Source organism: Pyxicephalus adspersus, chromosome 7, assembly GCF_032062135.1.
Source record: "Pyxicephalus adspersus chromosome 7, UCB_Pads_2.0, whole genome shotgun sequence".
NCBI classification, from domain to species: Eukaryota; Metazoa; Chordata; class Amphibia; order Anura; family Pyxicephalidae; genus Pyxicephalus; species Pyxicephalus adspersus.
In genome coordinates, this window is record NC_092864.1 from 17,943,805 (window position 1) to 17,956,284 (window position 12,480).

The 12,480-nt window shown below is 38.3% G+C and overlaps 2 protein-coding genes across 2 annotated transcripts in view; one reads left to right on the top strand and one right to left on the bottom strand.

The window, feature by feature from the left end:
* GPER1 (G protein-coupled estrogen receptor 1) overlaps positions 1-2,075 on the top strand; it is a 9,852-nt gene extending 7,777 nt beyond the window's left edge. The window contains exon 2 of the mRNA XM_072417713.1: positions 604-2,075. Within this exon, the coding sequence (XP_072273814.1) occupies positions 968-2,050 (1,083 nt within the window). The 5' untranslated portion in view covers positions 604-967 and the 3' untranslated portion in view covers positions 2,051-2,075. The remainder of the gene's footprint in view (positions 1-603) is intronic.
* CHLSN (cholesin) overlaps positions 1-12,480 on the bottom strand; it is a 187,762-nt gene that overhangs the window by 150,380 nt on the left and 24,902 nt on the right. The window lies entirely within an intron of this gene.

Sequence of the window (12,480 nt, forward strand, 5' to 3'; positions counted from 1 at the left end):
TTAGGCTGTAGTTCCAATGGAGGTTGGCACTGGCGATTGAGAGCCCCAGCTACACAAGGGAGTCTATTTATAAAGCAGTGAATCTGACATTACCCAAAACATTCCCTGATGCACAATCAATGCCATTGAAAACACGTGGACCTGGAAAGTCCCCATACCGGGAAATGCTTTATAAATAGACCCAAGGAGTCCTAAAGGAGGAACCTCATTAATATTTATATACAGAGTGTGTGCGGGAAGGGGTTAAAGACAAACTCTAGCTACTTTCTGCTGTGCTGGAGACCTGACGTGAATGCTGCAAGTTTGCCACATGGGAATGAGGGATATAGAAGCCTGGTCATTGTAGATGAATAAGCCATGTACTAAGATTAGATATTGTGTCAATGGGTCACAAAGCTGTCGGGATTTGCCAAGGGGTCACCGCAATAATTTACAGCAATGCTCACCAGATAAATATTTCCCACCTATAAGCTTATATGTCCAAGAGAAGTATAAAAGACATAGTAGCCAAAAAAGCAATGGAAAGGTCACATAGATATGTCATGGTTACAAACATGTCTAATATTCTGATATATTTAAATAAAATATATTTGTCTTTTTCAGCTGCTTTGCTGGCAGAAAAACACAGCCCTTTGAAGAGAGGAACATGGGATTCTAAATACATGCTCTCTGTATTATTTATATTGGTTTTTCAAGTACATCAATCAGGTTATGGAAATGCAGCTGAGCAGAAGACTTGCCATGAGTTCTGCGGCTTGCACGGGTCTCATGCTTTTATGTGAACACAGGTCTTCAGATGTGGTCCAGGGAGGAGGGAGCAGCCGTGAAATGATCTACTGTAATTGACTGCTACTAGAAGGTCATGGCTATACAGTAAGGCAGTATTCTCTGCTGACCACAGTATGGATATAAACATCGCTTTCATTTTATTTTATGGCACATATTTTCCTTTAATTAAAATCCCACAATGGATGAGTATGGCACAGCAGAACCATCAGTCACTTGGAATTTTTCATTAATGGAGTTGAACACCTCGTATTATAGCAATGAAAGCCTGGCTGCAAATGGCCTGTTTGATATGAACAAGCACTATTTTATTGGGCTTATCTTATCCTGCCTTTACACTATACTGCTTTTCCCAATTGGCTTCATTGGAAACATTATGATCTTGGTTGTAAACATTCGCTTTCGAGAAAAGATGACCATCCCGGACTTGTATTTCATCAACTTGGCAGCGGCTGATCTCATCCTAGTGGCAGACTCTCTTATTGAAGTCTTTAACCTCAGTGAGAAATATTATGATATTACGATATTGTGCACTTTCATGTCCCTTTTCCTTCAAATTAATATGTACAGCAGCATTTTTTTTCTCACGTGGATGAGCTTTGACAGGTATATTGCACTGACAAAAGTAATGAAATCTAACATTTTTAGGACTAAAGAGCACGCCAGGATAAGTTGTGGACTCATCTGGATGGCGTCCATCTCTGCCACTTTGCTGCCATTCACAGCGGTCCAAGTACAGCACACTGAGGACAGGCATTTCTGCTTTGCAGACGTCAAGGAAATTCAGTGGTTGGAAATAACACTTGGGTTTATCATTCCCTTTGTAATAATTGGTCTGTGCTATTCATTGATCATTCGTGTGTTGGTTAGGGCTCACAAACACCGGCACCTAAGACCAAGGAGGCAGAAGGCGATGAGAATGATTGTGGTTGTTGTCTTGGTGTTCTTTATCTGCTGGCTACCAGAGAATGTATTTATTAGCATTGGACTCCTCCAGAATAATGATGACCAGCAGAATAATCAATCTTTCCGGCATAACCATCCACTAACAGGTCACATTGTAAACCTAGCAGCTTTCTCCAACAGTTGCTTAAACCCGCTCATATACAGCTTTCTAGGAGAAACTTTTAGAGATAAGCTGCGCTTATATATCAAGGATAAGAGAAGCATGTCTGCTCTCAACCGGTTCTGCCAAGTTTCCCTTAAATCCGTTATTCCTGACAGCATAGAGCAATCAGAAGTCAAATATAACAGTGGTGTGTAAATAAAGGTGCAGTGTTAAAAGTGTTGTCAATGTGGTTTGCATTGGTATCCTGGCATCTGTGTGTCCTTCTGGCTTCTGAAAACTGGCAAGGATATTTTGGTCAACTGAGCTCTCAACTCTAACAACTTAACAGCTAAAACATTAATTTATCCCATACAAAAAGAAATAGTTACTAACCAAAATCTAACCAATATATCATTGCTCAATAATACATAACAATGAATGCCATCATGGTTACAATGTAACATATCTGTCAATGGAAAACTTATGTTAAAATTTCCATAATAAATCATTGTTGTGCTCCTAATGTGGAACATTCACCTAGACACAACAGTACATTTGTTTAGCCAAAACCTTTTACGCTTTTATAAGAGCTGGGGAGGATTATATGCTTGCCTCTTGTACTAAAGACATGACAGTAAATGAGAGAAGATCTCTTCAGAGTAAATACGATAATCATCCCAGAGAGTTGTCTATGGAACAAGAGTCTCTATTGAATGATCTTTGCTCACCTAAATTTGCTTCAATGGCAACCCAAATGTTTGATTTCCTCTCAGTCTCACTAAAAGGGTGGACGATTTTTCCCCAGCAGAGGCACAGACCACAGTACATGTTTGGCAGTGGGTCTAACCCTTCACTACTTCCAAAGCAATAAACATTGCCTTTATACACATTTTAAAGAATTAGCTCAGCTGCAGTTGCTGACCTATCCCTGGCTATACTACTGATAGTTTTGCTTTCAGTTGACTGACAGACAAGTACACTTTTTTTGCTCCTGGTCAATGACCAAGTAGTACTTTTCAACTGCCCACACTGCTAAAATTGGTCCACCAAGTAGACTCAGAAACTTTCATGGCACTTTCAAGACACTTTCAGGGGTGTTGGTCTTCTGGACTTCCCACAGCTCTCACGGCTTCCTCCTGCTGACCTTTACATCACTATTATGTACTATAGGTCAGCAGAAGGAACCGGGCAGAGATGAGAGGGATTCAGAAGATCAACCCTAATGCACATATTGCTTAGACAACTTTCTAGGAAATGGGGTGGTGTTTGCTGAACATAGGCAGCAGAAAAGGTATTTACACTCTTCTTTCACAGGTTTGTCTTCCCATGGGAAACCTTTGAAAAAATGCTAATGAAAAAAAATGCTACCACATTTCATAAAAAGCACCCCCTTATGTATTATATAATACTTCTCATGTCATGCAATCCTTAATGAGTACTGTTGTGATCTTCCTATTAATTGCAGATAATAGTGCAAGGCCTTTTAAAATTCTTTCTCTTAGTGTGATAAAAACTAAACAGTGATTGAAGTAAATAGAAAAACAGGAACTATCAAGTGGCATTGTGTGGTGCATTAACCACACCACAAAGATAAGCATATCAACTATGGACAATAAATCATATTCAGTCTGCATATCTGATGTTGCTAGGAGTATGTTATAAAACTAACAATACAAGGTTTATTACAGCCTAATTGTATCATTTTAAATCTCACTTGCCAGTATTAGAAGTGAATCCCAAGCCAGCTTTTATCTATTCAGTCATGATATGGCGGTTTCTATTTCACTCAATGTCAGCATGATCTGGAATGTTAAAATGTGTGCTGAATACAAATATGTGAGATTAGTTCATGTGATTGTATACTCAAAAGATGATATGAATCTGTTGAGTTAACCCTATCTGTAAGTAATGAATCAATCCTAAATATCAGGGTACTATCTTGCATAAAGCTGATTTTAATCAGGTATCCCAAACAACCCAGATGAGTTTGTTCAAATCTGTCCAGTTTTGAGTCTGCAATCTTCCATCCTAACTACAAGTATTATATATCTTTATACCAAACATAAACATAAGATTATTAGAAAAAAAAAAATCGACATTCGGCTAATGATGCCTACAAATACCACTTACCACTTTAAATATTACCCTGTGGTGCAAAATCTAATCTTAGCAACACTTTGGCTCCATTCTTCTAGACTTCCTAACTGGCCCATGACCCATAAAACATGGTATAGGGTCTGTTTTCATGGGATTTGACCTTCTTGCTGGATTACTGTGACCTGCACATCCTTCTGTCTGGCATTTGACCTGCCTCTAGTAAAGTTTCCTTCCCAAAGTGAAGGGAAGGAATGCAAAACCAGCTTCAAGCAACAACTCAGCTATGCCCCAGCTGTTGGGGCCCCTTGGAGGGCTTTTCGGATTAATCAAGGTTGGTCTGACAACTCTAGGTAACTTCTGATTTAAGTTTAGCACAGATTTGATGTGATGTATTCAGAGCTTTATTCTATAAGGCACTTCTGCTCATAAAGACGTTGTCAACTTTAAAACATTGAAATCTACTGAGATATGAAGTGCAGGCATCCAAAGTTGCAGCATGTTGTATCCTCTTCCTTGTCCAGGTGCTGGGTTAGTCTGAACAGCTTAATTTTAGTATTTCCTGAAAATAGAAATTTGTATAAAAGAATGGCTCAGATGTAAGGACCTTCCAGGGAGATCTGGGGTTGTTTTAATTATTGCTGAGGTATCCTGTCCATAAACAGACTTGTACTGAAGAGAAGACAGGAGCAATGGGGACCAATTCTGTAACGAAGAGTAGATTATGGAGTGCACCAGGTCTAACTCTACTGACCACTGGGCAAGCACCCCACACATCTGCTGAAACAAAGAATTGGAGGTTGGACACACAATCTCTTACTGACTACATATCTACCTCTAAGGCTACCTACACACGTCAGATGATTCTGGTCCGATAATCGCCTCAGTTCTGATATCGAACGAGAATCTGCCATGTGTATATCCCTCGTCGTGCACCCTGTCGGATTCACTGATGACTAACAAAGGAACGACTGTAATAAAAGTGAAGGGGAGAAAGAGAAGCGGGGTGCCGCTCTGTCGTTCTTCCCCTCACTTCTCCATTGATCGGAACGATTCTATATGTACAGCACTCATTCATGTATCGAGCAGTAAGCTGTTTATGTATCCTTTCCAAAAACAATTATTGCACATGTGTACGCAGCCTAGGACATTGACCATTGCAAGATAACTGGATTTTTTAAGATTTTTAGCTAGCCTGAAATTTTAAAGAAGGATTGCATATGACAATCGGTGCTGTTTCTTACCTGTCAGCCTGTGTTCACCTACATTGCTATCAAGTATGGCTAATGATGCCATCTCACAATTCATCATTGGTCCCTGTGAGGAAAGTAGCCCGTGTCACACTGAAATCTCAGAGAATGACATTAAACCTAATGCAAAGGTCACCTCTCTGTCTTCCTCCTAGGGAATACAGAGGTATAGCTGCATCATTATTAGAGTGCTTGGTAACCAAACAGCTGAGGCACACACAAGTAGGCTCATGAAGAACTGCTTTGATCAACATAAAAGGTGCTGCTTTACAATTACATCTCAGCAACTTATCACTACAGCAGAGATGATGTCTTGATAAAAAATGATAATTTATACACAAATACTACATACAGGTTATATAAAGGGAAAACTACACACAGGATCAATTTTAAACATTGAATAGAACTACTGATGGTAAATCCATGTAGTTAGCTCTATATATTCAATAGAGCAAGGGTTTCATCTAGAGGCTGGATCCTTCTAGCATAGTTACAGTAATGGATAACTAATGAGAAATACAATGAGATTCAGGAAAATCAGTAGGGGGAGGTTGGCCTAATATATGGATTGCTCTTCTGTCCATAACTGCTATTCAGAGATATCCCCCACCTCCTATATCGTAAGCTCTTCTCACTGTCTGTATTTATCTGTCATTAGCAACTCCTAACTAATGCTGGTACAATTCTTTATTCAATGTAGCTCGTTTTTGGCAAATTCTGGCTGCAAAAGAGCAGAAGTATGGTAACAGTAATCATCCTGGCACCAGACTTCTCAAGAAAATAACTGCTTAGAAAAATGGGTAGCCTAAGGATACACACGGGAAGTTATTTGGCAACTGATCATCCATCCAGTCAGTAAACTGGAAGTAGAATGCACTTTCAACCTCCAGTTGAGAAGTGACGGGACGTGTTGGAAAATCTCAATTGAAAATACACGATGTATCATGTTTATAAATTATGCTGCATATTTGACTGATGATTTTCTTTCTCTCCAATAAATGATCAGTTTACAAGGGTAGGACGATGTTTGAGCAGTGGGGCATCTGACCAATCAATTTCTCATTGGAATTTTGATCTCACTAGTTGGTCGAGTACAAAATCAGTAGCAGCCTAATATACATGCCAGTAGCAATAACATATACTTTTCACAACTGAGTAATCATGATTTACAGTACCAATAAAGAATGGTATAGAACAGGGAACAACAGGGTCGATGCTTGAGGACTGGTGCTGGACTGCAAAGTAATGAGTCTGCAGAGAACAAGGCCAGGGTAAGTACTAGAGGAAGGGTCACTTTTTTTATTTTAATTACTGCAGATTATTTAAATTATTATTAAAATTAAGCTTTATATGGGCTTAAGTGGGGTCCATTGAAAGTAACTTTATGTAAGGACAATATTCAGCATGGATTTTGCACAGACATTTGGTAATCATACACATTATAGGATATCAGTTTAGTATTTCTCTGAGAAAATAAGAATTGGGTCGTCCTGATCCCTGAGCACATTTATGTCATACATTCGTCCTAACCATACAGAAGCAGTGCCAGCACGCATGCACAAGAAATCCTTCCATATGCGTGGGAGAAATGCATCATATAAGAGTATATTTTTAGCTTTGAAGTACTAAATATAAGATAATGAGAGCCACGAGAGAACCTACTATTTATGGGCCATGCATATCAATTTACAGCGTACACAATTTCCAAATATTTTTTCCCATTGAGAAAGGAGAAGCTGAAATGAAATGTGAGACAGCATACATTTTTAGTAATTATTAAGGATATATGGAAAATTAAATGAAAGTAATTGTTGATGGAACAATCACGTTTATAAGCTTGTTCCATTTTTTCAAACTCTATATCAAAAATGTTTGTGTTCCTTGGCATTTCCAACTTTCCTGGATTCTGTGAGAACTTCATTTGACATCTCTCCTAGACAAAAGCCAACAAGGTAGCAGTATTTCGTGAGGTAACTGGGGAGGAGTATTTTTTGTCCCTGAGATTTATGATGCTGAATAGGACTTGGTGTAGAAACAAGGTCTTCTTTTATTCATCTTCATTCTGGCAAACTGTCTTGTGAGTCCCTTGATAGTCTTCTTTATAATAAAGATTCTGTGTTTACCCCAGTTACATTTAGCTGGGCTCACCCCCCAGCAATTTTTAAAAACCACCCCGCTGTTTTTGGTTGTTTACCTAAAAGTTGGGTCACAAAACAGAAGCCACCAGCTATCTACAGCTGGAGAGAATACTGAGAGTGATAATATTACATAATGAGATGCTAGGAAATCTTTTTGAAGCTGTTACTGGCATTTGTTGTTAAGGTTTCTTTCTATTTTCTATAGATAATCACATGTGAGTGATTTAGCCGTCCCAATAGACTTCCATAGACTGTAAGTTAGAATAGGGGAGATGAAAACTGTAGGGAGTGCCTTGTTTATCCCGCTCCTTCCTTCCCGACCTGACAACATTCCCAGTGCCAGAATGTGGGATGATAACCAACTACAAAATTAAAAGTCTAAGTATAAGCATTCAACTGACATAACAAGGAATTCCGAGAGCTTCCTATCCTGGCCACTCCAATATCCGGAGAATGTCTGACACAAATAAGATCATATCAGCCTCTGGGAGAAAGATAAAAAGAAAGAACATGTTCTAATGCTGGAACTCAACCGCTCATTTCAGAGCTAGGAATAATTACAATAAAACTAAATCTATAGGACAGGAAACTTTGTACAGGCCTAAAACAAAAATGTGCGAGCTTTGCATATTTATTTTTTCTTAAATCACATGTATTTAATACTGAAGAAAATGCCATTTACAAAGAATTGCATAATTTTATTATCAACTTCATCAGCTTTCTTACTCGAATCTCTGTTGTTAACTTTCTTCATCACTATTTTTTCCACTTTTGAAACTAGAACTCTCTTCTATATTTTGTACAATTTATAATGGCTGCCCCACTCATTGTACAATTCTGGCATAGCCGTGTATCGGGAATATTTTAACTCCTGTGTGAATGTGCAAGAGTTCCAACATCCTTGCCTAGCCAACAAAGATGGCTAAAGACCCGAACCCAGAGGATTGGGTGAAGATGGCGGTGCTGATGCTGGAGCGGGGAGAGGTATTTGTATTTAAAAAATTACAAACAGGCAGGAAAGTTTATTTTATTGCAGAAGGGACATAAACAACCTGCCTACTCTCATTTTTTAAGTTTTTTTTCTTTTTAGCTAAGCTAAATTACAGCAAGGCTACCTAATGCTAAGTACACTCTTCAGATAATACCCAGCTGATACAAGCTCATCTTGGATCAGAATCTGACGTGTACAGAGATCGACAAACTTCATTCATGGATCCATCCTGGGGGATCCATGAACAGAGGAGGATGAATGACGCAATGAAAGTGAAGGGAAGAGAGCTCAGCGGAGTGCCGCTTACTCGTTCTGCCTCCTCTCTATAGAACAGAACGGTGCTGTATATAGCACTCATTTGTTTATTTTTCAGTCGTTTGTCGCTGCAAACGATCAGGAAAGATCATTTCCAACGACAATCAAGTGTCCTGAAGGTTATTTCAATTGTTCCTCCATTTTAAAAGGTCGAGAAAGACTGCACTAGATTGATATCTGTATTCTAATGATCAGTCAGCCTCTTTGATCGCCAACCTCTTAGCTGTATAATGAGGCCACACTGAGTGTACATATATGATAATACCCTATAATGTAATAACCATTTTAGCACACAATACTATTTGACACAAATTCAATGATTCCATGTGTATAGCTAAAGATAAATTGACCCAGATGACAGAAGCAAAGGAAAGTGGCTCGGACAGATCATGCTTTATCAAGTTAGAAAACGAGACTGACAAAAATAAAACCACATTATTTATGATGAGGAATTTACCTAAATGCTATACAATTCCTGAGCATAAAATAATTTTAAAGTGTTGTTCAGGGAAATCCTATTCTGTATGAAAATATGGGGAAAAAACCACGGGTGACTCTTTGTAAACGCTAATGACCTCTTTCATTATCTCCCCACATCGGTGCCTTTTCTTCTCATATTGGTCAGATTGCATTAACAGACTTGTAATAATAGGTGGCGAAGTAGTAATGCTACCATGACAATACATTCTATGGCAGCTGTTGTCACCATTGCCGTCACCAACCAAACCTGCTGATATTTTCTTTGTATGCAAAACTAATTAATAAATAAGAAGACATGAGCGGATGGTACAAATAAAAAATTATCGAAAGTCAGAAAAAGTGGTTAAGAATGGCTAAATGTCATTTCAGTGTTCTCCCCAGTACATTTTAGCTGGGTACACTTTGTAGTAATCCCCCGACTGTTTTTTGGTGGTTACCGAAAAGTAGGTTTACAATACAGGGGCCACCTGCTCCAGATTATTCCCACCTAGAGGAGAATACTGCATTTTAATTACAATCCACTGAAGGAAGATTTTCAAATAACCAAAGAAGTCATAAAACACTAGAGAGACTAAAACAACATAACTTCCTAACAGCAGTGGAAAAACTATAAAGCAAGTAGGTCAACGTTATTTGGTTCATTATTTGTGCAGAGACATCAGGTGGTCATTTTATTAAGCAGTGAATATTACATTTACTGAAACAATATTCCAGGTCTATGTGTTTTAATGGCAGTAATTTATTCTCCACCAGGAAATGTTTCAGTAAAAATCAAATTCACTGCTTTATAAACAGACCCCCACATGGCTAAATATTGCTAAATTGCTAAATGAATCATATAAAACTAAATATTTTTATTTCTAAGACAGGGTACACACCTATGCATGAATGCACATGAAAAGCCATGGCGATATAGGTGATAATGTAGGTGAAAACATTTATTGACATGTGCATTAACGCATGATTTCATATGCTTTTATTTACTGAAATGAAACCTCTACAAATACAGGAGTATAAATGCAATTCCAAGACTGAATCCAGCCGATACTGCTCACCACTTACTTCCAAGCCAAAACTCAAACAAAGGTTTAAAGTTTATTTTAATTTTGGTCAGATTCCAGACAGCTACTGATATTTTCAAAAGGAAGTTACTACTTAAAGCCCTATTCTTCCATTCTTCTTGCTTAAGTTGTTACATAACAATGACTGGATGAAGATAGACTGTAGCTCCTTTTACCATTCAGTTGCAAACCGCTGCTGCCAAGTACGCAGCAAACTGCACCAAACTTTCCATATTTGCATGCACTGCTCTTGTCATTTTGAGTCGCAGTGCAGTTCTCCTGCACAAGGAGAAAAGCAATATTACAGCCAAAAGCAACATGACATTATTTAAGAGACTGCAACACAATTCAACACAATGCAAACGTGCACAAAGTGGTTCCCAACTGCTCAAATTAAATTGAATATAAGCGGTTGGAATCCTAATATAAAAAAACAAGGGCAGCACGGTGGCTCTGAAGTTAGCACTCTTGTCCTGCAGCAGCACTGGGTCCCGGGTTCAAATCTCAGCCAGGAGACTATCTGCAATGGAGTTTGAAGGTTCTCCGTGTGTTTTCTTCTGGGTACTCCGGTTTCTTCCCACATTCCAAAAACATGGAGTTAGGTTAATTGGCTGCCCCCCAAAAATTGACATTAGACTGTATTAATGACATATGACTATGGTGGGACATTAGATTGTGAGCTCCTTTGAGGGACAGCTAGTGACATGACTATGGGCTTTGTAAAGCGCCGTGTAATATATTGGCGCTATATAAATACTGTGTAATAATAAAAATAAAATCCACTAATGCAGGCACGTCAATGACTGTATTAGTTCTATTGAAGACAATGGCATGACTTAAAATTGATGGTAATAAACTTAATGCATAATAATAAATTGGAAAACACACGGAAAGGTATGAATCTCGCCTAGATGTTCTTCTAAGCAAATAAAATGCTTAGGAAATACACCGTACATTTTTACACATGGAAGGCCAACAATTTTCTCATTTTCAAACCCTGCTGAAAATATATTTGATAGTGCAGTGCTAAAATTACACACTTTTTTAGCAAACTCTTCAGCCTCCTTTTTACAGGCTGTTCCTGTCTGGTTTTAACAAACATAAAGTAAATAGGAACTTGAAAATGTGAAGAAATAGAAAATGATTTAAAAAAAATCTCAAAACTATATTGAAGTCAATGAAAAAATAAAAACGGCTTGTGTATTAATTATACATAAACATTGAGTAAGTTGTACTGTCAAAGCCTACAAAGGCTTTCAGGTGGTTATCCTATTCATAGTAGCACCAAGTTAAATTAAAGGGTACCTAAACTCAAAATTTTCACTTTACATAAAGGGTAGACAACCCTTTTATTTAAGAAAAGAAATTTTGTTTGTTTTGTTTTTTTTTTTTAAATGCAACACCTGTTTAAAAAAAAAATTGCAAGGTGCAGCACTGGCCCCTTTAATTTTTGATCGTCTCGGCAATCAAGAATTATTGGGAGTGCTGAGCCTCCAGGGATACCTACGTCATGCATCCCAGGAGGCTCTTGGCTGACCTTCTGCACATGCCAGACATGCGCAGAATGAGCCCTTAAACTGCAGATCTCAGGCATGGAAAGAAAACTCCCGAGACAGACTGATCTGGAGGATTGAAGGTAAGTGTGATTTTCTTTTGTTTTGGGTTTACTTCCACTTTAATTATATATATATATAGATTCTGCCGTGGAAACCCACAGTCATGTATTCCAGGAGGCTGCAGGCTGTTAAAAAAATGTGCCAATTTCACTGCATATTCCTAAAATCTTTTATTTTTTATTGCATTGCACTTTTGCATTTGCACTTTTATTTTTTAATTTCCTTAAAAGCCAAGTTACCGGAGTCTGTAATCTTTCAAGATCAATGTTTAGCTTGCTGACCTTGAGCTGGTAAAAATGAGACTTGTTGGCTATGTTATTTCACACCATATTATACAAAAATAAGCACCAGGGAAATAATGTATTCTAATTTAACCCCAAATAGAGTTATATTAGCTCATGGTAGGAACCTAGGACACCCCTGAGGATGCTGGGACTGATTGTTGTTATCATCGCAGCCCAGCCAATCAAGATGGCTGAAAATAGGAATCAGGACGAAAGGAAGAGGAAATGATGGCAGCATCTGTAACAGAACCGGGAAAGGTGAGTGTATTTTTTAAAACTGCAATCAGACACATAAGGTTATTTTATTGCAAAAGGGACATCCCCTGTCCCTTCTGCAGTACAGGACGTGCCTGGGTGCAATTTTTTGGGAAAAAGGTGTAGTCCAATTTTATAAGCCACAGCTTGAGCACCTCAAAA